We start from the raw sequence: 24,063 nt of genomic DNA on the forward strand, positions 1-24,063 counted from the left end.
TGAAATTAATGTTAAAGAGTTACCTATTTGCTTTAGAAAAGTATCATTTTATATCACATGTATAAAGAAAAGTAGGAAATCTACAAAAAATATGTATAAACCGGGATTTTAATTACACAAATGCTCAATTAACTAAGTTCCTAAACATCTACGAATAATTTATACACGAAGGTTTGGCAGTGAAAGGGTATTCAACCGGAAAGGGAATTACAACGTATTATGTAGACATAGCGAGACATAAATATATGGCAGCCACTGTGTCAGGAAGTTGACTAAAAGACCGTTAAATGAAAATCAACACGAACATGCTTCCTGTATAAATCAACTGGTTGCGTTGCTCCCGCTATATGCCATACATATTTATACCAATTTATATGGATTCAGTGAAGGACTCGGCTCGGCTCCAAACTCCATGAATTTCTGCGGGTGGCTCCACAGCGACCTGCCGCGCACTTTTGACTTTTGCGTTGACATGACATTTGCCAGGACATAGGAAGCATATTACACTCGCCAGCAAAATGGCGGTAAAGTTGCAAGACATTTCTATGGGCACCTTGAACTGCTACAATACTTCTTCTAAACTCAAAAATCATGAACAGTCGTATACAGTGTATAGTGTATAATGAAATTTATATTATAAATTATTATTATAAATTATTATAAATATAATTAAATAAAGAAATTAAAAATAAAAACATATTTAAAAAAAACTAATTTTTAACTAAGCTTTCTCTTAAATTGCAAATATTTAATAGCGCTCTGAATTCGAAAGATTAATTCATATACATACTCATTTCCCGGCAGCTCAGTGTGATCAGGAAGCCCAGATCCACAAATGAACTTCGCTGCAAAACGCTTAACCGGAGAAGGACAGCAACGGCTCCTCCTCCAAATCCTGGCTCGTTTCCCAGGCTGCACGCCAGCTCCTGGAGTCCCTGTTTATTTGCATTAGCCTCCTGCGCTTTTCTACGCCCACGCCGCTGCTCCTTTTCCCGCCGCTTCTGCTCCTCCTGCTCCTCGTGCTCCTCCTGCTCCTGCGCGACTCCTCCCCACGCCCACCAGTCAAGCCACCCCGTCCTCCTGTCTGACATTTAGCATATTTGCGTTTTGTGGCAGCTGCAGCCAGGCTGGGGGATTCCGAGCCGGAATCCAAATCCAATTCCGCATTACATGCTACCGTGCCCAACTTATTAAACGTTGTCGCTGTTCCATTTACCCACTGCGAACTGCACACTCGAAGAAAATTCTAATTAAGTATGATAGTTTGATTTTTGCCAAATATGCTGATAAAAGTTAAATGTTACCTAACCTTAGGCAATTAGTAGCATAAAAAGTTAGTTAACGCTTTAGTTTTAATGCTCCTCATTTTACGATCTTACCAACGTGCAGTTGTGCCGAATTTCTGGCAGTGCATCAGCAGGAGCAACTCAATGGGCGTTGGACCTTCTGTGGGAGCACGAATTTCGCCATGCCGGAGTACAAAACCCAAGCGTCCGCTGCTCCAGGCCCGCACAATGGAAGACAAACCCAAGCAGGGCACACGGCTGGCTCTGCTCGTGGTCGAGCGGCTGCACCTGAACATCAAGTGCCAGGTGAGTGTGCCCACGCAGCAGGCCAGGGTGAGATTCCACTTGGATGTCACTGGCGAGTGAGGTGTCAGTTTTCATTTGTGCCTCAGTCATACGAAGGGCGTAATTCTTAAATTTTCCAGTGATAAATCGTTTTCTTATTCGTTGCTCTGTACAAATTATTTCGTATTCTCTGCGATGGCCGCCATACCCAAACGTAAAAATCAGACGGCCAAGGATCGGGCCAAGGATGCTGCCACTACGGCGCTTCGCCGGCTTGTGATCCCGCGACCGGACATCCTGCACACCTACCTGGAGTACAAGCAGATCAATCAGTATCTGGAGTACCTGGCCCAGCGGTATCCCCACTTCGTGTACGTCCACATCCTGGGCCACACGCACGAGAAGCGGGAGGTTCGAGCACTGGAGATCAACTGGATGAACTCGGAGAACGTGGAGCTATCGCCGCAGATGCGGGAACACGCGCCGCGACTCTTCGACATCGCCCCCAATGGACGGTTCACCGTTCCGGTGATCCACCTGGGTGAGCACTGCCGGAAAACGGTCTTCATTGAGGCAGGCACACATGCCCGCGAATGGATAAGCATCTCCACGGCGCTCAATTGCATCTACCAGCTGACGGAGCGATACACCAGGAACATCGAGGTGCTCCGGAAGCTCCGCTTCATCATCGTTCCACTGGTCAATCCCGATGGCTACGAGTACTCCCGCACCAAGGTGAGGAAATATTTTCGCTATGATAATTACCAACAGGTTATGGTTAACGATGCAACCAACTCCTTAGAATCCCAAGTGGCGCAAAAACCGACGGCCACACAAGTCCACCAAATTTGTGGGCACCGATTGCAATCGAAACTACGACATCTTCTGGAACAGCGGGCCCAGCAAGATCAACCGCAACACGTACAAGGGTGAAAGTCCGTTTTCCGAGCCAGAGACCCGGGCCATGAGGAGCATTCTCGACAGGATGAGCACGAACCTCCTGTTCTTTTTGTCTCTGCACTCGTATGGCCAAAGTATCATGTACCCTTGGGGCTACTGCCGTGACAATCCGCTCTACTGGCGCGAACTCAGCTCCCTAGCGAATTCCGGCAAGAGTGCGATCAAGTCCTACAATGGCCGCGAGTACCGAACGGGAAGCATCAGCTGTCTGACCAAGCGAACCATTGCCGGATCCGTTGTGGACTATGTATATGGGGTGCTTAAGGTGCCGATGGCTTTGGTAATGGAGTTGCCATCACGCGAGCTCGGCTTCCAACCGCCAGTGGAGATGATCAGTCAAATTGGACACGAAAGCTGGTATGGGATTCGTGAGATGTGCAAGCGCTCCTATGACCTGCGAAATCAGATTGCCCGCGAAAATGATCCACCGCTGCCACGACCGGCTCGTTACGAGGCCACCAATGAGGGCGTGGCAATCGCGAACACGTCAACGTCCACGGTAGAAGCCACTGCGGCTGGTGGCGATTGTGCCAAAACCACGTCAAAGAAGAAGCGTTCGAAGCGCACGGTTCGTGCGCAGCACGAGAACACCGTACGGCTGCAAAGGAGTTTCAAGGCACGTGAATCGCAAGACCTGCCCGAGGGCATTCAAGCCCTGCCTCCGGGACTCTTTCCGCGGCAAATGGAGCCGCGTTATCCACCGATAAAGCGATCTGGACTCAGCCGGGATGGACAAGGCGGTGGAGATGGCGCGATTCTGACCAGTCGAGGCAAACCTAACATTTCTTCACAAATGCCGCTGGTTTTCCCATAAGCTTACAATTTTGTTTTCTGATCAGTGGTAACGTAAAATTAAATTAAATTGTAAATTATGTGTAGGTCAAACTTAACTGCGATGAACCCAAATAAACGGTCACTTTTTTTTTACATATGTATAACATAAGTTTAAATTTAAAATTAGGGTTTCCAATTTATTTTGTAAGTTACTACAAAAAATAAACCAAATGAAGTTAAAATCCTTCTCTTCTACACATTTACAGATAGGTATACAATAGTTTTTTTTCTGGGTAACATTATTCTTTCTGTATCGAAAACTATACGTTAATTTCACGATTCACAATTTGTTTGATTCGCGAGGGTGCTTATCGGCTAAAACAACAATGTTGAATGGGTTACTTATCATCCAATGTGGGTACCCTGGGTGCAGCGTATTTCAGGCGCAGTTTATCGTATATTTTGCGGTCCTGTCGAGTAAATAAATATATTGAATACATAAATAACAATATATCGAGGCATTCTTACCTGTTCGTTAACTGAGGGGCGAAGCTGCTGTAAAGCTTCCTTGAAATGCTGGCTGCGTACGCACAGATCGTCGAGTTTTGTGTCGCCGTTGTTCAGAGATTGGCGCAGGGAGAACATGGAGGCCTGCTTGACCAGTCCAGCCAAGTCTGCGCCAGTATAGCCCTCGGTTTGGGCAGCAATTTCTTCAAGATCTACATCATCGGCCAGAGCCGGACGCTTTCCGTTCTGCAATGGAATAGAAAAACAATTAAAAAAAAATAAAATTCTAAATTTGAAAGCAGTTTTTTAGAGAATAGCTTCAGAAACATTTAGAGATATGCCACTTTAAATTCCGATAAAGATAAGTTGAGTTATGGACTTTAGATTTGCACCCTTTGGACATTTTTTACCTCTTTTTGAATCTCTACAATATCATAACATCAGAAAAAATACAAAAAAATGTTGAAAAAATAAATTTCAAAATTTGAATGCAGATTTGTAGAGAATTGCTCCAGAAAAATTTAGAGATATGCCACTTCAAATTCCGATATAGATAAGTTGAGTTATGGACTTTAGAACTTCAGCATTGGGACATTTTTTAATTTCTACAATATCATAACATCAGAAAAATTAAAAAAAAAATTTTTTTACAAAAAATTCTAAATTTGAATGCAGATTTTTAGAGAATTGCTCCAGAAACATTTAGAGATATGCCACTTCAAATTCCGATTAAGATAAGTTGAATTATGGACTTTAGATTTGCACCCTTTGGACATTTTTTACCTCTTTTTGAATCTCTACAATATCATAACATCAGAAAAAATACAAAAAAATGTTGAAAAAATAAATTTCAAAATTTGAATGCAGATTTGTAGAGAATTGCTCCAGAAAAATTTAGAGATATGCCACTTCAAATTCCGATAAAGATAAGTTGAGTTATGGACTTTAGAACTTCAGCATTGGGACATTTGTTAATTTCTACCATATCATCACATCAGAAAAAATAAAAAAAAATGTTGAAAAAAAAAATTTCAAAATTTGAATGCAGATTTGTAGAGAATTGCTCCAGAAAAATTTAGAGATATGCCACTTCAAATTCCGATATAGATAAGTTGAGTTATGGACTTTAGAACTTCAGCATTGGGACATTTTTTAATTTCTACAATATCATAACATCAGAAAAATTTAAAAAAAAATTTTTTTACAAAAAATTCTAAATTTGAATGCAGATTTTTAGAGAATTGCTCCAGAAACATTTAGAGATATGCCACTTCAAATTCCGATTAAGATAAGTTGAATTATGGACTTTAGATTTGCACCCTTTGGACATTTTTTACCTCTTTTTGAATCTCTACAATATCATAACATCAGAAAAAATACAAAAAAATGTTGAAAAAATAAATTTCAAAATTTGAATGCAGATTTGTAGAGAATTGCTCCAGAAAAATTTAGAGATATGCCACTTCAAATTCCGATAAAGATAAGTTGAGTTATGGACTTTAGAACTTCAGCATTGGGACATTTGTTAATTTCTACCATATCATCACATCAGAAAAAATAAAAAAAAATGTTGAAAAAAAAAATTTCAAAATTTGAATGCAGATTTGTAGAGAATTGCTCCAGAAACATTTAGAGATATGCCACTTCAAATTCCGATAAAGATAAGTTGAGTTATGGACTTTAGAACTTCACCATTGGGACATTTGTTAATTTCTACCATATCATCACATCAGAAAAAATACAAAAAAATGTTGAAAAAATAAATTTCAAAATTTGAATGCAGATTTGTAGAGAATTGCTCCAGAAACATTTAGAGATATGCCACTTCAAATTCCGATAAAGATAAGTTGAGTTATGGACTTTAGAACTTCAGTATTGGGACATTTGTTAATTTCTACCATATCATCACATCAGAAAAAATACAAAAAAATGTTAAAAAAAAAAATTTCAAAATTTGAATGCAGATTTTTAGAGAATTGCTCCAGAAACATTTAGAGATATGCCACTTCAAATTCCAATAAAGATAAGTTGAGTTATGGACTTTAAAACTTCAGCATTGGGACATTTTTTAATTTCTACCATATCATCACATCAGGAAAAATACAAAAAAATGTTGAAAAAATAAATTTCAAAATTTGAATGCAGATTTGTAGAGAATTGCTCCAGAAACATTTAGAGATATGCCACTTCAAATTCCGATTAAGATAAGTTGAGTTATGGACTTTAAAACTTCAGCATTGGAACATTTGTTAATTTCTACAATATCATAACATCAGAAAAATTTTAAAAAAATTAAAAAAAAAAAAAATTCTAAATTTGAATGCAGATTTTTAGAGAATTGCTCCAGAAACATTTAGAGATATGCCACTTCAAATTCCAATAAAGATAAGTTGAGTTATGGACTTTAAAACTTCAGCATTGGGACATTTTTTAATTTCTACCATATCATCACATCAGAAAAAATACAAAAAAATGTTGAAAAAATAAATTTCAAAATTTGAATGCAGATTTGTAGAGAATTGCTCCAGAAACATTTAGAGATATGCCACTTCAAATTCCGATTAAGATAAGTTGAGTTATGGACTTTAGATTTGGACATATGTACATATTTGAATTTGTACATCATAACATCGGAAAAATTACAAAAAATCTGATCTGAAATATATACATAATATTCCTTTTGCCTGTGACATACTTTTAAACGAATCTAGTATACCCTTTTACTCTACGAGTAACGGGTATAATTATTAAAATATAATATATTGAATAAAATTAAAAGGCAAACTCTTACCTTGGTTGTGGCCTTCAAAATCTCAGTACGTTCGCTCTGCTCGGGGAAGCCCACGTACAAAATGGTGTCCAGGCGACCAGGTCGCAGGATGGCCGGATCAATGATATCCGGTCTGTTGGTAGCCGCCAATATGTATACACCCTTGCGCTCCTCGACGCCATCCATTTCGGTCAGCAGTTGGTTAACTATACGAGTGCCCGAATTATTACCATCGCCTCCATCCGAACGCTTGGGGCACAAGGAGTCGAACTCGTCAAAGAAGATGACGCAGGGTGCAGAGTTACGGGCACGCTGGAAGCAGGCACGCACAGCGCGCTCGCTTTCGCCAACATACTATAGAAATAAACACATAATTGGCAAAGCAAGAAATATACAACCTTTCAATTAACTCACCATATTCATAAGCTCGGGTCCCTTCACCGATATAAAATTGATGCCAGCCTCATTGGCAATTGCCTTGGCCAACAGAGTTTTGCCGCAACCTGGCGGACCGCATAGCAGAACGCCTGACGGAGCAGTCAGCCCAAGACGTTCCAGCATCTCCGGATACTTAACTGGCGCCAAGACGGCCAACTTAAGCTCTTCGCGAATTTTTTCTAGGGCACCAATGTCATCCCAAGTGGTGTCCGGCACTGTAACAAAGCCCTCGCGCTTGGCGGAAGGCTGCATCACCTTAATGGCATCCACGAAATCGATGAGAGTGAGGCAGAAATTTGGGTCGGCGAACTCCTCAGGCGGGTTATCTAGAAAGTTGGTCAGCTCGGCCAGCGTGGGTTCGTAGTATTCGTCGTTGGAGGAGAAGTCCACTTCCTGCTCAACGTCTTTCTTCGGCTCCTTGGTAGCGACTTCGTCTACTTCCATGGCTGCTTCCGTTGGTTTCTCCGGTGATTTCTTCGGTGATTTCTTAGGTGATTTGCCGTTGGTCACTTTCTCAGGGGATTTAGTTGTGGGTGAGTCGCCTTCTGACTTATCCTTTTCAGATGTTTCCTTGTCACCATCCGCCTTTTGCTCTGCATCTGAATCTTTTGCAGTTTCCTTATCTTTTGACTCAGCCACAGCCTTTCCACCTGCCTCCTCGCTGGGTTCGTCGTCATCCAAAGTGACCGTTGTCATGTTCTTCTCACTGGCAGCGTGCAGTTCACGGAACTTCTTCATCGACCTACGCTTCACGGCTACAGAAGCTGCTCGGCTGACAAGGGCCATCAGATCAGCACCTACATATCCCGGTGTTAGCTCGGCAATCTTATCATAATTAAGCTTTGGATCGATGGACAAGCCTTCGCATTGGATGCGCAAGATTTCACGCCGCTCCTTTCGCGACGGGATATGTATGGCAATTTCATGATCAAAGCGACCAATGCGACGTAGTCCAGGGTCCAGGACATCGGGACGCGTGGTGGCCGCTATGACGACAACTGATTGGCCAAACTCGTTGGCCTTAAGGTTGTCCAAGCTGCTTATCAGCTGCGACACAATACGACGTTCCATGTCCTTGGAAGCCCACTGACGATTCCCTCCGATGGCGTCGATCTCATCGATGAAAAGCACACAGGGCGAGTAGCCTATGGCCTGTTCAAAGACCTCGCGAATTCGCTCTTCCGACTCACCAGAGATGCCACCAATTAGCTCCGTTGCCGGTATTTCCAGCAGAGGCATTTTTAATTGCTGTGTCGAAGAGCAGAGATGGTTAATAAATGATTCAACGATTTAATCTTGATCTATAAAACAGACCCCGCTAATGGCACGAGCAAGAAAGGTTTTGCCACAGCCTGGCGGCCCATGCAGCAATAAGCCTCTCGAAGGCAGTAGTCCCAATTGGAAGTAGAACTCCGGCGACTTAATATGGATCAGCATCTCGCACAACTCTTTAAGGGTGCTATCCATGCCGCCAATGTCCCGGAAACTTTCCGTGGTGTGCTGCACCTCCAACTCCTTTTTGTACTTCCTCGGGCGGTCCCGATTTTGGTTTTGGTGCAACTGGTGATATAAGCCAGTGGCATTACGGTGATCTTTTGACCGCAAAGCGGCTTCTTCTAAATGATTCTTAGCCCTATGCCCTCCACCAGGGGCGTGCACTAAAATAAACGATTTAATTGATTTGTCTACAGTAATTCAAATAACTCACGTTTTTGCACAGCATCCGACTGGCCGACGTGAATAGAATTCGGTTTAGCTGCTAATAGAAGGATTATTAAACTTAGTAATAGACACATGGATTCCTAACCCACTTTTCTTTGGAGCCACTGCGATCTCCGGCACTTCCTCCATCAGGCGTTTTAAGGCATTGGTTTGAGCTGCTGGAGGAGCAGCAACTGGAGCACCATCTCCGTTGGTGGTGTTTGTATTCGAGTCATCGTCGTTGTCGTCTCCACTGGATATATCGATGGGCTCGCTGATCGGCTTGGGCGCCAGCGGCTTTCTTGGCTGACTATACAGGCTGTTCATCATATTGTTCATCACACTATTGGTGGGTGGCGCCTCGAATTCCTCGCTAACGCAATCTTCCTCAGAACTGCTTACCTTGTCCAAATTGTAGCTTTCCGATATGATCGAGAACGCTGCCGTATAAATATTTGTTAACATACGGCTAATAAAACAAGCTTAGTCCAATGTTTACCTTGATGCACCAGCTGTCTGAAGGGTCCAAACTTGCGACGCGAATATTCCGGATACTTTTGCATCAACTCCCTGGTCATCTGCTTCACATCCAGGTAGGTTTCCCCGATGTGCTCCTCGAGGTACTGAAATCGAAAGTAGAGCGCAATTAGCACACGATGCGGGTAGCCTGCGACCTAACCTTGTTTTTCCTTGCCCAAATTCGCCGCTCTGCGAAGGGTTTTTGTGTTTTTTTTTTTTTTGGCTGCTTTACATGGGAATTTACCGGCTATCGGGCAGCTGGCAGGAGGAAGGTTTGTGGGGATAAACTAGGAATTTCAGGACGCACCTTCTTTACTCGGATCGTTATCTGATGGTCGTGCAGCAGCGGCTTGGCTTTCTTCATATTATTCAAGGATTAATGCTGTCTAGACATTCGCACAGGGACAATTAATTCACTTTGCCGCTCGCAAAATGCTAACGAAGCCGTCGCCTCGATATATTCGCTTTGCAGGCCGTTTCCACTCTTGCACTTCTTCGTCTCGGATGCGTGTGTATCGAAAGTGAATTATTTCAATCGAGCGTTAATTTGTAAATTGGCTGTACTCGTCTGACACCTCATATGGTTCAATTTTAAATCAAATTAAACGATGCGCAACTTTTGAGGCTTATAACTTTTCCCAGAGCGAAAGTCTTAAAACTTTTCAGTGTGAACACGCAGTTAATGCGACAGTAATTCCATCGATAACGATGGCTTGCCCAACAACTATCGATATCCGCAATCAGCTGTTCGGCATTGTTATCTCGCTCCCGCCCGCAGCATAGCCGCTCACACTGCTCCTGCTCTCTCGCTCGCTCTCTGAACGGAACAACTGAGTAGTCTGAATTTTACAAGCAACCAAACCAAAAATTAAATGTGCTTTTACATCAACAAACGCTGGACGCGCAATAAGTGAGAGGTGTTAATTATGCGCCGCAACAGCAGCCAGCAGTGAAATAATGATGCACTCCGTCTGAGTTCGGCCGCACAATTGTTTTGGATTGAATAAATCGCAAAATTGGAACGCATAAGAAACAGCCAGAAGAACACCGAACGGAAAAAAAAGAAAGCGCGATGTGCGACGGTGAAATTGGCGATCCGGTGACTCAGCCACGTTCCGAGGGCGGTGGATTGGTCTCAATGGATGAGGAGACACGGACAGATAAGCATCTGACCAATGGATCCCCAGATCCGGAGCCCGTGGATCCCCTGCTGGTGGCCCATTGGTCGATCGAGAATGTGACCAGCTGGGCCACCTACACCGAACGCTTTTCGCGAACACTGCTCGACTGCCTGCGCCAGGAGGCCATCGACGGGGAGGTGCTGCTCTCCCTCACCGAGGATGATGTACGGGATATGCGCTACAAACTGGGCTACAAACTCACCTTCGGGGAGCTAAAGAAATTCTGGCTGGCAGTGCTCAAGCTACAGCTTCTGGTGAAGAACAGCTGTGCGGAATCCGTAATGCTGGGCATCGAGAGCCATGGCGGGAACTCGGTCTACATGCCACTAGCCAGCACCGGCTGCGGTCCACCTTCCTCATCCACGTGTCCCTGTCCGCAGGTCGAGTGCCCCAGCTATGTGTCCGATTGCGATACCTATTTGCGCATGGGCGGACGCTATGTTCCGCCGGAATACTTCAAGACCGCCATGAGTTTAGGTGAGTGGTCCTCAATTCCCACCGACGACAGCCTGCCCCCCTTCAATTACGAAGGTCAATTTTCTATTGATTGCTTCTATCGTCATGTGGCTTATCGGTCGTGTGCCAATTCTCGAGAGCTTTTTCCTATACTGCAATTCATGCATAAAACTTTCCTTGCGATAACCGAGAAATATGAGGTTTCCCCATGGAAGTGACTATTATGATACATATGTTTGTATATAGATTGCAAGCTTAGCCATATGGTGCTTATGACAAATAATTCACACAGATCTACATATCTTATAGCGGAACATTTAGTTTACTGGCGCTTTGTCCAATTTACTTTTAAACGAAATGTATTGTCCACTCTTTGAATACACTATATAAGCATTTTGATATGCTTGTTCTTAATCCGAACAGAAAAGCTAGGAAAAAAATACAAAAATCACACTTTGTTCTTTTTAAATATTTTACTTGTCATATTTAGTTCTTGTCATGTTTTCCAGCATTAATCAGCACCTTTTCCTTCAACCAGAAATAGACTCTTTCCTTCTAGCAAGCATTGCTTTAATTAGCACAATTAATCACTACCTAAGTGATAAGCCAAAAATAATGGATTCAATGTCACGCATAGAATGAATGTTTAATCAGAATAATACGTCATTAATCCCCAATTATAGTCTTTGTACTATACCCATCCTACAAAAGTAAACGAGTAAACCTTCGAGTTCATGGGTTCATTTGCCATAACTTCTAAATACGTCACTCTAACTATTATTAAATAGTTTCTGCCCACTAGTGACGCATTTCTATTATTTATTTCGAGCACTTTGGAGGTTATTTGTGGAGACGCCACTCGCATTTATTTGTGTACTCAAACGCCTCTCATTCTGGCTTACTGGTTTTATTATTTGTGTGTTTGGGTTTGTGAGCCTTTTGTGCAACTTTGCGTGCCTCAAATTTCAAATTCCGATTTGTTTATGATACCCTTCAAACGGCTGTCTTACTTTACGTGGAAATTTTCAAAAGAGTAGCGGCAAAAGAAAACACAGACACAGTAGCCAATCGCATTTTGATTTGTATTATTGTTAATCTGATTTACTTTTTAATAAGTTTATGCTGTTTAATATGCATTCCCCAAAGTTCTGTAAAATGATTTTCCCTTTACGAATTTTTTGAATATTTAAGTGAACAAAGTCCAAGCAAAACAATGGGCTTATCTAGGCTAATTTGCTATCAGTCGCTTTTTATTTCGATAATGCATTTATCATTACAGGCTGTGCTTGTTTTCTTTTGTCATGGCCAGTTCAATAGATAAGTCTACATTTTGGCAGATAAAGCCGCTAAAAGATAATTATTTTGGTAGTAAATATTAAACTTGTATCACTTTCGGAATGGGGTCAAATACATAATCCTTTGTTAAAAGGTTTGCTCATTATATACTAATTGGTTATACAAACAAAGATGATAATCACAAACAAGTTTTTAGTCATCATTGTGATTCAAATAAATAAATCAGGCATCTTGAGACCAAATGCAAATATAAACGTTTTTATAAATTATATATAGAGAGTGTATACTTTAAGGAACTAATTTGTTCTAGCCTAGAGTTTCCAGACTATGGTTGCAAATTACCGATTCCATGATTATATTTTCCACGTGCAGAGCTAGGTTAGTCACAGTCTGAATTCGCATGGTAACCAAGTTTATTTTGTTCCATCAACAGGCTACTCGTTCGTTGTCACCTGGATAACTTCGTTAACAATGGTTATTGTGCACGAGCGGGTCCCGGACATGAAGCGCTATCCGCCGCTGCCGGACATCTTCCTGGACAACGTGCCTCATATTCCGTGGGCCTTCAATATGTGCGAAATAACCGGCTCGCTACTGTTCACCATTTGGGTGGTCGTGCTGATCTTCCACAAGTACAGATTGGTCCTTCTGAGGCGATTCTTCGCCTTGGCGGGTACGGTTTTCCTGCTGCGGTGCGTCACCATGCTGATCACCTCGCTGAGCGTGCCCGGAACGCATCTGCAGTGCAGCCAGAAGGACTTTGCCATCGACGATCCCAATGTGGATATGGTGGGCGCCTTGATCATCCGCATGTCGCGGGCCTATCGCATCTGGAGCGGCCTGGGCATGTCCATTCAGGGAGTGAGGACCTGCGGCGATTATATGTTTAGTGGTCACACGGTGGCCTTGACCCTGCTCAACTTCTTTATCACAGAATGTGAGTAATTGGCTTTACCAATTTATATTAATTAGTTCATAATTAATACTGACTTACTTTGATCTCTCAGACACGCCGCGAAATCTGTACTTCCTGCACACGCTGACCTGGCTGCTCAACATGTTTGGCATATTCTTCATCCTGGCTGCCCACGAGCACTACTCCATCGATGTGTTTGTGGCCTTCTATATCACCTCACGTCTGTTTCTGTATTATCATACTCTAGCAAATAACAGGGTGAGCATTAAGGAGATAGTTCCTTAAGAAATTGAATTAGTTTCTAATATTTCCTTCTATCCACAGGCTCTCATGCAAAGCGACTCCAAAAGAACGCGTGTTTGGTTTCCCATGTTTAGCTACTTCGAGAGCAGTGTCGATGGAATGGTGCCCAATGAATATGATACACTTGGCTCCCTTATCGATGGGATGATTGAACAGATCTTCAAGGCCAAGGACCAATTGGCCATATCCGTGAAGCGCTGCTGGCTGGATGCTCCACTGTCCGGCAATTCATCGACACACATTTTTGGTGGCGAATCTGATCAATGCTTGCGCAATGGTACAGCGTCAGCCGCTTTCTTTAGTCCTAATCAGTCTATGATCGGAGGATTGGGTCGCCCAGGAAACCAATCGCATTTGAATAGCGCCCAAGCCACGGCGGCCACACCGACAGCGGCTACATCGACGCCGGCGAGGAGTTTGCAGACCCAGAAGAAAACCTTTAGGGACGCGAGTGTGGACCCCTTCTCCCGAACGACGTTCGCTGCTGGCCAGGAAAGCGCCAAGGATTCGCCGGTGAAGGAAAAGAAGCATCTCTGATTCTCACAGCCATACGCTCTTCCACATTCGTATATCGATGTCGCTCTTCGAAAAGCAAACATGCAGAAATCAACCATACCGACTGATATTTTTATTTCGAAATTTCCATCGATCCCCTTCCTTTCACAGCTCCCCTGTATTATTGACTGCATTCTACCATTTGTAGTGCCTTCCGGGTCAGATCCCCAGCGAGTCTTTCCTTAGTTTACTTATGGAATTTGAATATCGAAGTTTTGTTTTTTAGCCGGAAGACGCTCCACGTCGTCTTCTAATTGATAATGATGATAAGATAACCCTCCTCATTCCGTTCAATTGAGTTTTGAACTAAATGTATTTATTATTGAAGACTTTTTAATGCATTATTATGTAATTGTAAGCATGTGAATCAAGCGTATTTTTAGTTAACTAATGTTAAGTTTGGAATGTTTCTGTTGAACGCACAAACATCAATAAATCAAAATGAATATTCTCAAAGTCTGGAGAAACCACTGTAAAGGTGTATTCAATTTTATTCATAAATGGAAAGTTATGCACAAAAGGCATCTTTGCTCAGTCTTTTCCCCACCGTAAAGCAGTAGCCCAAGTCATACATTAAGCCTATCTATGGTAGTTTTGCAAGATTTGCAAATAACATTAAAAAAATATTGTTAATAATTTACCATTAGCTGGATTTGGGGCGACCTGAACCAATTGAGTTTTATTAGTAAAGTAAGAGTTGGTATAAATAATATTGTGGGTTACAAACGGATGAAATTAAAAGTTCGCTTCACAAACAGAATTAAAAGCTTTAAAAGAAAAGACCAGCGGGCTTCTGCAATTCATCATTTTATTTTTGTTTGTTTTAATATAAAAATGGCATTTCTTTACTAATTTTAAGTTTAAATTACTAATATAAAGTATGTATGATTGCGGTAATTGAAAAATATATATATATCATATATTCTTGTATATATTCTTCAAGGTGTGAAAAAATAATTGTAATGAACATGAAACATCTTCTGACAAGCGTATATTATAAGAAAGCGTTCAATTTGACTTAATGAATAACTTTTATACGTTTGTGTTCTCCTTCTTTTCAGTATTCATTTTCGTATGTTGTAAAGCAAATCGAAACATTTCACTTGCTTTGTGTGTTTACATTACTTTGCAATAATTCGCATCAAAGGAAGAAACAATTAACAAACGATACTCGAGAAAATAGGCAAAGTCAAGCGTTCGTTTCTCGCCTTAGTGTACAACTAATATGCAAAAATAAACTATGAAAAGTGTTCTTCATGAGTTGTGAGTTATCTTTGTTGCATCGCTCGTGGCCTTCCGCTCATAAATTACTATTTCAAAAAACAATATATGTAGTTTGATACGTTTTACATCATACCTTATATGCTACATGTACCTAACATTATATTTGCCAATTCTGTCGGTCAGTTATGTACGAAGCTACGTTTGAGGTTTCATTGAATCGTTCTCTCTACGGATGCACCATATATGTCTGCAGTGGCGGTGTGCTTATAGTTCTTCATATTAGATATTTGTCATTTTATTTAGAATTTTCGTTATGTGAAAAACATAGATTTAACAAGTTTTGTTGGTTTCTTTCTTTTGTGGTTTCTGCTTGCTGTTAAATAATTCATCCCTTTGCTGCTAACCGATACAATATATATGTAAATCTAGGCATAAACTATAACTGCTTTCTTCTTTGCGTGTATTTCAAAATATATTAAACACGATGTATGTTGTAGTTTGTTTTTTCTTTTTTTGTTTGTTTTTTCCGTTTTTTGCTTTTTAGGTTTTTTGTTGGTTTGTTTTGCGTTTGCTTTAGTTTCCTTATTTGTTGTTTGTTTTAGTTTATGAGGGCTGTTGTTGTCGCGGTAGATCTACCGTCACATAAGATCGTAGTGCAATTATTAATTTCTTTTCTCTGAGGCTCCAGATGCCTACACAGCCTTACGACAGGTCTGAAAAGATAAGGTAATTAGCATTTTAACCATGAAGGATCCTAATTTGTACTCACAGCTAGGCGCTGCCTCGTAGCGACGCTGTATCTGATCATATGTGAACTTGACGAAGGCATCGTACTGTTCGGCCAGCTTGGTGGTCAGCACGGACTCGTAGCGCTCCCTCAGCTGATTCTCACGCTCCTTGATCATGCTCTCGCATATGAGCTGCACCTGCTTAAACGTGAACAGGGCCTTCTCGCCGTGGCGCATCAGGTTCTGTGGGCTGTCCGGGCGACGCGGACTCTCTGGACCCATCTCCGATCCGCTGGACTCCGAATCCTGCATGCGCTCCAAGGCCGACGAGGTGATCGGCAGCTGTTTGCGCTTGTGCAGTCTCTTGATCTCGTTGCACAAGCTCTCGGCCATTTTGTCTGTAAATTTGTATTCGGAAAGGAGAAAGATGTATTTAGGTTATGTGCACAAGTGGGTAATCCGACGTTCCTAACCAGCATCAAACTGATTCACTCACCTGGTGACATTTTTGCCAGCGACGCCTCGCTGAACGGGCTGGGTTCGGTGTTGTCCTTGGCGAATCGGTTGCTGGGCGTGTGGGGCAGACCCGCCGAGGTGCTGGGACCGTCGCGGTCACGGGACGGCGACGCTGGACCTGCGTTGCTCAGCTCCCGGCCAAAAGGATTGCAGCGCCGGCGTTTCGGAGGACGCTGGTTCATCGACTCCCAGTCAAGGGCGCGTTTCAGGGTTGCACAGGCCATCGCTATGATTGAGGTTCTACTTCTCGGTGCTCTTCTGACGAATAGATGGCTTGCTTGATTGTCGGTAGCTGCTGATTATTTTAGCTCGATTCCGGATGATGGATGCTGCAGATGGATGATCAAGCGTCGGCTGCAATGGCCAAACAAACAATGAATGAGTAAGGTGAAGCGAACACCTTGCTGGCAGAGAAAAGACGGCCACAAACTGGTTTCAAGGAAAAAACAGGATTCACAGGCGTGCACTCACGCACACGCAGCCGATAAAAGAAAATGGTGCAGCGATTTATGGCCGCCAGTGCTGACAATTTGGCCTGTTTCTCTCCAGATCTGCATAATGGGCAACAATTAAACGCTTTCTTATCTTATCGCTTATGCGGCACGATTTTGGAAATAATTCAAGAGGGGTAAGATAACTAGCAGATGCTTTAGTGCTACAGCGCCTTTCAATTAGATGAATCCCTAATAAGGAATATCCAAATCCTTAGTAGTAATTTTTTGTTGGAAAAACGGTTAGACTTCCGAAATTAGAATGGGTTTCTCTATTTTTTTATTGCATAAAAAAGTACAGTTAGCCATGCCAAAAATAAAATGATTTAAAAAGCTATCACCCGACATTTTTCCAAGAAATCTATAGAAAATATATGTAAATTCCACTAAAAAACTTTTAAATGCAAAGTTCGCCAAAGTTTAATGACTTTGATGACGTATGTTTTAAGACCAAATGTTCATGGCAAAAGAGAGGTGAACAAATTCAAGGCAACAAAAAAATTGGTTTATTGCCCTCATTTTTACATTAGTCATGATTAAATTATATCTTTCAATCAAATTAATAAGCAATTATCCATATTGTTATATTCTTATAGTGTCATGGCTAATTCTATAACGGATTCTAATTCTATAAATCCTACATTTTAAAAGACTATACTAGTTTCTAAGGGGGTTTTCTTTTTGTTTAGCTTTTTCCGCATATCACCGACAGCACCGATGCCCTGCAAGCAGCTGGTGTTTGGTGTTGCTGCAGGAAAAGGGCGATACCGAATCGGAATACGAATCCAGAAACTGAAGAGAAGGAGAAACAGCCAAGGAAAGCGATGAAACGAAGTGGCGCAGCTCAATTAAAGGACGGCCGACAATACAAAAAAAAAAAAAAGAAAGAAAAGAAACCACCACGACAAAGGCGAAATGCATAGCAATGCAGAGGGAAAAAAGAAAACAGAGAAAAGTGTAAAATGTAACCTAATAGCAGAACAACCACCGATATAAGAAAACTACGCAGGATAATAAGCGTGTTCTTCTTTCTCTTCCCGTTTCTTTCTCCTCATCCTCTTCTTCTTCGCTGCAGCAGCAGCTGTACCAGCTGTTTCCCGCACTAACACACGCGCACTGCCCTCGCGATAAACCGCAACACGTGTGTATGTGCCTGCTGCTGCTGTTTCTGCCCACAATGAATACATTTCTAAAGCCATGTTCAAAACGCTTTTGGGTTTTACGTTTTACTCATTTACTTGACAAATGCCAGAGATTAGTTTTAAAAAAACGCAACCGAAACGACAGCAGGCAAAGCGATCACAGTAGTTGTCTCACTCTCGCCTGCACACACACGCACACAGAGACACGCACACGCACACCGTTGTGAGTTGGAATGTTGATTTCATGATATTTTAAAAATGGTCGAATCGCGCATATCATTATCAGCTTTTCAGTGGAACAAAAAATGAATTAGCTTTTCCAACTGTCGCACTTACGTTAATGCGTTATTCGCTTTTGCCTGCCGACTGCCTTTTCGCTTTCTGCACCACTTCACACGCGCTTTATTTACTTTTTTATTGTGCCACTACTCCGCTGGCACATACGCACGTACATTCACGTTACAACTTCGGTTTAGGTTCTTAGTTTAGGTTCTCGGGTAGATATTAGTAATGTTATTGCTTGCTGGTTGTTTGAGCAGTATTTCAAAGGCCACTGAAATGCACTGTCAATAGGTGTTCGTCCACTGCGACTCGCTTGCTATAATTTACAAATTTTCGTCTCGCTTGGCAAAAATGGACGACGATGCTTGCGTGACGGGACGTGAACAGAGTGACCGCACTGCGACCGATACGATTAGCGACCCTTCTAACAAGTATATACCAACAAATACTTTTTGGTATACCATAAATAAACATAAAGGTACCAAAACAAATATTTTTAAACTATATAAATTTTTAAAATTGTATACAGATATTTCTGTTCTGTAAGGTTTCCTATTAAGTCTACTAATTTCGATCCCTCGTTTAATGGATCAACAATTTTTTTAGATGTTCTACATGTTGGATGGATCTATGCTTTAATAAGCTTAATATAATTTTTCATAATATATCTTAAATTTTTTGCTCATACATCTAAAAACGTTTAAAAAATTAGAACTTTACATGATAGCAAATTAATATTTAAGTTGTTTTAAGGAAAAAACACCTATGAAATGTCGTCACATAAGTAAACGAGTTAAAATATTTTCAAAAGGTATATTTAGTATATTTATAAGCCGGAAGGTTTTCCATTGCCATCAACCCGCGGTCACACCATTCGGTTCAACGACAAAGTAGGAAATATTTTCCACTCCTGATATCAAATATTTTTGCACTTTTATAAGCGTCGTCAGACAATTTTGTAACCGCGTCTTCGCCGTTTTTACAGCCAATAAAACCATCGACCTTGCCCAGTGCGTGTGCCTTCGTCACCAGTGGAAAAACATTACGTAGGGGCGCAGGACGGAAGAAAGCAGGAAAAGAAAATATCTAAAAATATTTTTAATCGCCGTGAAAGTAATCAGCGGGTTTTAGTCGCAAAATATTATTTCATTTGCGGTGCGAGGACACAGTTATCTGCGAAAATGGTCTTGAAAGTCTACGTCAGCGGCATGTCCGGCAATAAGGAGGTAAGTTTGTGGGCGTGGCGGGCTTAATACCGAAATAGTGTCATGTTATTGGAATGTTTGGCCCTGTTATTAGCAGCAAACAGATAAAAATGAAAAGAACAAAACTAAAGTGGTGACGAACGCATTGCAAATTCTATTTCTTCTGCTGCGTTTCGTGTATGTGTGTATGTACGTGCGTTGGACAATGATGATGATGATGTAGTGTGTGGTATGTAAGTTTGTATGTCTGTACAGTCAAAGAAAAACAAGTGGGTATTTTCGTGAGTGCGCTTGTGTGCGAGTGTTAGTGGTGGCAAGAAGCAGAACAAACATACATTTCATTGCCCATATAAGCTCATTCCACTGTGAACTGTAAATTGTTCATGGAAGAGAGGGATTTCCATTGATCGCAGTTGCGTGGGTGCGTGTTTGTGCGTGTCTGTGTGTGCATGCGTGAAGATGATTCACTTTCCCCTCTCTTTGTTCAATTGACAAAGTTATTCCTCTCCCAATAAGAACAAAAACATAACGGTCATTGTACTTACAGTTCACGATTATTTTGTCCTGCCTATGTACACTTCAAAAAATCGTAGGAAAACACATATTCCTATCGTAAGATAACTGCTGGGGTGCAACAAACCATTTTAATTAGCTTTATCATATCGCGTTGTTTGTACGTATGCTTATATCGGCGGGGAGTTGGCTTTGTGTGTGCTTGTGTGCGCTTGGGCTTGCCGGTAACATTTCATTAGCGATTTGTCATCGCTGTAATTAACAGTGTTGCTAAGGTAGTTACACTGAACAAAACGATAAGATAATTTCTTTTCAATACAAATTTCTTGTAATCGAATTCGTAAAAATAAGTGCATACACTGACACTCCAAATCTGTTTTTCAGGTGAAGAAGCGCCAGCAGCGCGTTCTGATGATCCTGGACAGCAAGAACATCAAGTACGACACGGTAGACATCACGGAGCCCGGCAAGGAATCCGAAAAGGAGCTGATGCAGAACAAATCGACGAGCAGCGGCGGCACGGTCAGCGATCCAGAGCCCCGCCATCCGCTTCCTCCGCAGCTCTTCAACGACGAAGAGTACTGCGGCGACTACGACGCCTTCGACATGGCCAACGAGATCGACACCCTGGAGGTGTTCCTCAAACTGGCCCCAGCCGACACCACGGCGGTTAGTACCGCCCAAATCGAACTGAAGCAGGAGAACGGCGATGCCAAGAAGGAGGAGGCTGAAGCGGAGGCGGTAACGGATGCGGATGCGGAGGCAAAGAAACCGGAGGCCGGTGATGGCGGTGCCAAGGAGGAGGAGGAGGTGGCTGCGGAGAAGGCCGAGGTTTGAACTTGAGCTATTTTCACGTATTTTCCGTTAACTGTTACGACGCAACAAACGCAGCCAGCGATCATCTGCAGCAGAGCAATAGAATTAACAACAGCAACGTCTTGAAACTAAATCTTCACAGTTAACAGCAGATATAACCCCCTAATGTTACCTAACAGCACTACCAACTTTCTATATCCATATTTATGGCCCCCGTGTCTCCGATTTCTATGCCTATAGGGTTCGGGGAGTCTTGGGTAGTTACGTATATAGATAGTTGCATAAATATTAAATGCAATCAACTTGGAAGCCCTTTGAAATTATAGGAAATTTACAACCTAACTTTTAAAACTACAAGATTTCTTAGATTTGAACGATCTTACTAAACCTAAGTGGTTTAGTTTTTTAGAGACTTTTGGGACCTCATCCGCTAGCTATTCCCCCAACTTTATAGAGCTAGAAATCGGGTATCTTCCAATTTTTAACGAATTCATGACGACGACTGCGGTTCTTAAGCTAAGTTCATGAGCTGAGTTCATGAGAAAAGACAATTTTAATCAAAATATTTATATTCATTAACTTACATCCAACAACTTGTATGTACCATTTATACACACCTGTAAGGACTCGGAATACACACGCCAGCACTTAAGCCTAAGTTGGATTAGTGTAGTGAGCTGAAACTTATTGTGCAGCTGTTATGTTAATGCTAAAACATAAAAAAGCGCTGCCCCTGTAATAAAAAGGAAATATATTTGTATTAACTAAAGAACTATAACCAACCGCAAGCTTGTTTTTCTAACTCTATGCAACACACTCAAACTCTAACACCACATCATTAACTCAACGGCAAGTTTAACAAAGCGAATGTGACAACTAAATGTACTCAACGCCTTTTCTACTACCAAATTTATATAAAGAGGTTGGTCTTTAGTTAGGTAGCTCTTTACAAATAGCGCACAAAGATTATGAACTGAAATATTCTTGAGCACTTTTGTTGCCCTAAAGACCGGCTTTTTCGAAGCAGTTTCGTAATGTAAAAGCATTGCTTACAATTGAGTGATTCTCCAAAGAATGAAGACGATGCCGGCGCGGACAAGGAGAATTCGAAGGGCGAGGATGAGGACGCTGAAGATAGTACCGAGCAAAAGGTAATAGATCGATAGATCCTGCATGACCGAACCATAACTCTAGAGTTTTAGAGCTTGTCTAAGCTAACAAAGGCATGATCTTGCACCGTAGTAGCCCAGCGATGGTAGAGGTCAGATCTTGTAAATACAACTTCCACTTTCCTCCTCCCAAAAATTATACAAAATCCACCCATCAACAACCCACAAACATTCGCACGCCTAATCCCACCACCCACAAAAAGACTGAAACCGAAGAATCCGGGGATAAGAAAAAGGAGGAGGAGACCGCAGGTAAAGTAGGACGTTTATCCCTAGACTCTAATCAACTTTTTTCCCCGTAAAGAAGCTGAAGGTGAGAGCCAAGAAAAATCCGCGGAAGTGGATACCAAGGAAAAGTCAGAGGTTGAGAGTACCGACGATGATGAGGTTGTTAAATCCGAGGATGCTGAAGATGATGGGGATGAAAAGTCCGAGGATGTTAAAGACGATAAGGATGTTAAGGATGATGATGAAAAATCCGAGGATGTTAAAGATAAATTAGAGGAAAATGAGAGCACAGGAACATCGGCGGATGTTGACACTGCTGAAAAATCAGAGGTTGAGCCCACCAAAGATGATGGGGATACAAAATCAGAGAAAAATGAGACCGAAGTGAAGTCCGAGGATATTGATGCCACTGAAAAACCAGAGGCAGGAAGTATCAAGGACGAGGACGATGAAAAAACTGAGGAAAATGAGAGCACCAAAGTCAATGAGGATGATGAATCCTCCGAGGAATCCTCCGATGTTCAAGACAAATCTGAGGAAAGTGTAACAGAAAAGTCCAAGGAGGAGGATAGTGCTCCAAAGTCAGAGGTTGAGAGTATCGAAGATGAAAACGTAGAACCATCGGTGGATGTGGAAGATAAAGTGGAGGAGAATGAGAAGACCAAAGAGTCTGAAGAAGTTGACAGTCCTGAAGTATCCGAGGTTGCAAGTACCAAAGATGAGGACGTAGAAAAACCAGATACAAATCAGACCCAAGAAAAACCCGAGGAAGTTGTTATGGCGGAAAAATCTGTAGAGGAAACCGAAGAGGAGGCAAAAGAAGCAGCCGAGGAGGAAAAACCCGCAGAAACGAAGGCAGAAGACACGCCCCAAAATGGAGAAAGCGAAGCGGCTGGGGAGAATTCTTCCGAAGAAAGCGAAGAAGACGAATAGGCAAAAGCTACCAGAATCGATTAAACGACAACAGAACCCACTGACATCCGCATCACAAACACCAATGCACAAACACACACACGCACTCGCACATAAAAACGCACATTTAGCCAAATAATTAAAGAAACTGTTTTGTAAATAGAAACAAGAACCCACTAATCACGAGTCTGGTGGCGGGTAATGAACCCCAGCTTAGGCCTTTTTGTGACTTTTATTTACAATTTTTTACCCCTTTCGCTCCTGTCTACAACAACAACAACGAAAGAAGTCATCAACGACAACAACAGCAGCAGCAGCTAAGAAGACTTCAGATTCCCAATCGGATCTTTTATTGCACAGCGAGCGGGCAGCGGCTGCGCAGTAGGCGTCGACGCCAACGCTGACAGAGGCAGCGCCAGCTTTTGATTTTAATTATATTATGATTTTTACAAACTATTCGGGCTTGTTGCAATTCTCACCTGTTTTTGCTTAATTATGCTTTTATGTTTCGTTACTCTAACAATGATACAACAGTTTTTACTTTATTACAAAATGAATTTACTGCTGCTCCGAGAAATATTCTAAAAAATTCTAAGAGCTATAAACAATTACATTTTCTTAATGCTTACCAAAAATTTAAATGAACAGTCAACTTAAAAATCTTTAAAGATTATGTTTTGTTAATATCATATACAATAGACAAAATTTATGACAACTTGAATGGTTTAAATTAAAGTAATTGTGATGCTTTTTATTTAAATGAAGAAAATTAGAAGAAGTTAAACTAGAAATTCGGCAATGGTCTAGTAAATTTAAGTTGATTCAGCATTAAACTTAGTGAAAGCCGTAACAAGCCCGTGGTTTTTTTTGCAGTTTATAACAACAAAAAG

The 24,063-nt window shown here is 41.7% G+C and overlaps 5 protein-coding genes across 12 annotated transcripts; 3 read left to right on the forward strand and 2 right to left on the reverse strand.

The window, feature by feature from the left end:
- Window positions 1-1,510: 1,510 nt before the first annotated feature.
- On the forward strand, window positions 1,511-3,458 carry LOC6544576 (carboxypeptidase B). Its single transcript, XM_001971419.3, has 3 exons — window positions 1,511-1,592; window positions 1,797-2,306; window positions 2,374-3,458. The coding sequence occupies exons 1-3, from the start codon at window positions 1,515-1,517 to the stop codon at window positions 3,343-3,345; spliced, it is 1,560 nt and encodes a 519-aa protein (XP_001971455.2). The 5' UTR covers window positions 1,511-1,514; the 3' UTR covers window positions 3,346-3,458.
- A 66-nt stretch (window positions 3,459-3,524) lies between these two features.
- LOC6544577 (nuclear valosin-containing protein-like) lies at window positions 3,525-9,751 on the reverse strand. 3 transcript variants are annotated; one of them, XM_026977887.1, is made up of 9 exons: window positions 9,401-9,751; window positions 9,221-9,344; window positions 8,832-9,161; window positions 8,729-8,779; window positions 8,335-8,678; window positions 6,997-8,268; window positions 6,604-6,936; window positions 3,834-4,058; window positions 3,525-3,775 (listed from the first exon to the last, which is right to left on the reverse strand). In XM_026977887.1, exons 2-9 carry the CDS (start codon window positions 9,297-9,299, stop codon window positions 3,704-3,706), a joined length of 2,706 nt encoding a protein of 901 aa, XP_026833688.1. In that variant the 5' UTR covers window positions 9,300-9,344; window positions 9,401-9,751; the 3' UTR covers window positions 3,525-3,703. The 3 variants fall into 3 exon arrangements, with proteins under 3 accessions (XP_026833688.1, XP_015013430.1, XP_001971456.1); XM_015157944.2 differs by having other exon boundaries at window positions 3,526-3,775; window positions 8,729-8,776; window positions 9,548-9,751; XM_001971420.3 differs by having other exon boundaries at window positions 3,526-3,775; window positions 9,548-9,751.
- A 208-nt stretch (window positions 9,752-9,959) lies between these two features.
- LOC6544578 (sphingomyelin synthase-related 1) lies at window positions 9,960-14,424 on the forward strand. The gene is made up of 4 exons (XM_001971421.3): window positions 9,960-10,898; window positions 12,607-13,110; window positions 13,181-13,347; window positions 13,414-14,424. Exons 1-4 carry the CDS (start codon window positions 10,313-10,315, stop codon window positions 13,927-13,929), a joined length of 1,773 nt encoding a protein of 590 aa, XP_001971457.1. The 5' UTR covers window positions 9,960-10,312; the 3' UTR covers window positions 13,930-14,424.
- A 499-nt stretch (window positions 14,425-14,923) lies between these two features.
- LOC6544579 (akirin) lies at window positions 14,924-18,763 on the reverse strand. Of its 2 annotated transcripts, none has more exons than XM_026977888.1 (4): window positions 18,459-18,763; window positions 16,396-16,769; window positions 15,941-16,297; window positions 14,924-15,884 (listed from the first exon to the last, which is right to left on the reverse strand). In XM_026977888.1, the coding sequence occupies exons 2-4, from the start codon at window positions 16,637-16,639 to the stop codon at window positions 15,874-15,876; spliced, it is 612 nt and encodes a 203-aa protein (XP_026833689.1). In that variant the 5' UTR covers window positions 16,640-16,769; window positions 18,459-18,763; the 3' UTR covers window positions 14,924-15,873. The 2 variants fall into 2 exon arrangements, with proteins under 2 accessions (XP_026833689.1, XP_001971458.1); XM_001971422.3 differs by having other exon boundaries at window positions 18,385-18,761.
- A 374-nt stretch (window positions 18,764-19,137) lies between these two features.
- LOC6544428 (SH3 domain-binding glutamic acid-rich protein homolog) lies at window positions 19,138-24,062 on the forward strand. Of its 5 annotated transcripts, XM_026977127.1 has the most exons (6): window positions 19,138-19,220; window positions 19,316-19,556; window positions 20,433-20,879; window positions 21,938-22,015; window positions 22,237-22,285; window positions 22,338-23,423. In XM_026977127.1, the coding sequence occupies exons 2-6, from the start codon at window positions 19,512-19,514 to the stop codon at window positions 23,192-23,194; spliced, it is 1,476 nt and encodes a 491-aa protein (XP_026832928.1). In that variant the 5' UTR covers window positions 19,138-19,220; window positions 19,316-19,511; the 3' UTR covers window positions 23,195-23,423. The 5 variants fall into 5 exon arrangements, with proteins under 5 accessions (XP_026832928.1, XP_026832931.1, XP_001971460.2 ...); XM_001971424.3 differs by having other exon boundaries at window positions 19,152-19,556; XM_026977128.1 differs by lacking the exons at window positions 22,237-22,285; window positions 22,338-23,423 and adding an exon at window positions 23,460-24,062 and having other exon boundaries at window positions 19,158-19,556.
- The last annotated feature ends 1 nt before the right edge of the window (window position 24,063 follows it).

The sequence above is a fragment of the Drosophila erecta genome, unplaced genomic scaffold, assembly GCF_003286155.1.
Source record: "Drosophila erecta strain 14021-0224.00,06,07 unplaced genomic scaffold, DereRS2 tig00000021-arrow-pilon, whole genome shotgun sequence".
NCBI classification, from domain to species: domain Eukaryota; kingdom Metazoa; phylum Arthropoda; class Insecta; order Diptera; family Drosophilidae; genus Drosophila; species Drosophila erecta.

Bases quoted from the DNA above. Each gene is read 5' to 3' on its own strand.
- LOC6544578 (XM_001971421.3), top strand. From the start codon at position 10,313: ATGTGCGACGGTGAAATTGGCGATCCGGTGACTCAGCCACGTTCCGAG. The intron at 13,111-13,180 runs GTGAGTAATTGG...TTGATCTCTCAG, and splicing joins CAACTTCTTTATCACAGAAT to ACACGCCGCGAAATCTGTAC. The intron at 13,348-13,413 runs GTGAGCATTAAG...TTCTATCCACAG, and splicing joins ATACTCTAGCAAATAACAGG to GCTCTCATGCAAAGCGACTC.
- LOC6544428 (XM_026977127.1), top strand. From the start codon at position 19,512: ATGGTCTTGAAAGTCTACGTCAGCGGCATGTCCGGCAATAAGGAG. The intron at 19,557-20,432 runs GTAAGTTTGTGG...TCTGTTTTTCAG, and splicing joins GCATGTCCGGCAATAAGGAG to GTGAAGAAGCGCCAGCAGCG. The intron at 22,286-22,337 runs GTAAAGTAGGAC...TTCCCCGTAAAG, and splicing joins AAAGGAGGAGGAGACCGCAG to AAGCTGAAGGTGAGAGCCAA.
- LOC6544576 (XM_001971419.3), top strand. From the start codon at position 1,515: ATGGAAGACAAACCCAAGCAGGGCACACGGCTGGCTCTGCTCGTGGTC. The intron at 1,593-1,796 runs GTGAGTGTGCCC...CGTAAAAATCAG, and splicing joins ACCTGAACATCAAGTGCCAG to ACGGCCAAGGATCGGGCCAA. The intron at 2,307-2,373 runs GTGAGGAAATAT...CCAACTCCTTAG, and splicing joins ACGAGTACTCCCGCACCAAG to AATCCCAAGTGGCGCAAAAA.
- LOC6544579 (XM_026977888.1), bottom strand. From the start codon at position 16,639: ATGGCCTGTGCAACCCTGAAACGCGCCCTTGACTGGGAGTCGATGAAC. The intron at 16,298-16,395 runs GTGAGTGAATCA...ACAAATTTACAG, and splicing joins GCTGGCAAAAATGTCACCAG to ACAAAATGGCCGAGAGCTTG.
- LOC6544577 (XM_001971420.3), bottom strand. From the start codon at position 9,604: ATGAAGAAAGCCAAGCCGCTGCTGCACGACCATCAGATAACGATCCGA. The intron at 9,345-9,547 runs GTGCGTCCTGAA...TTTCGATTTCAG, and splicing joins TAACGATCCGAGTAAAGAAG to TACCTCGAGGAGCACATCGG. The intron at 6,937-6,996 runs GTGAGTTAATTG...TTATTTCTATAG, and splicing joins GACCCGAGCTTATGAATATG to TATGTTGGCGAAAGCGAGCG.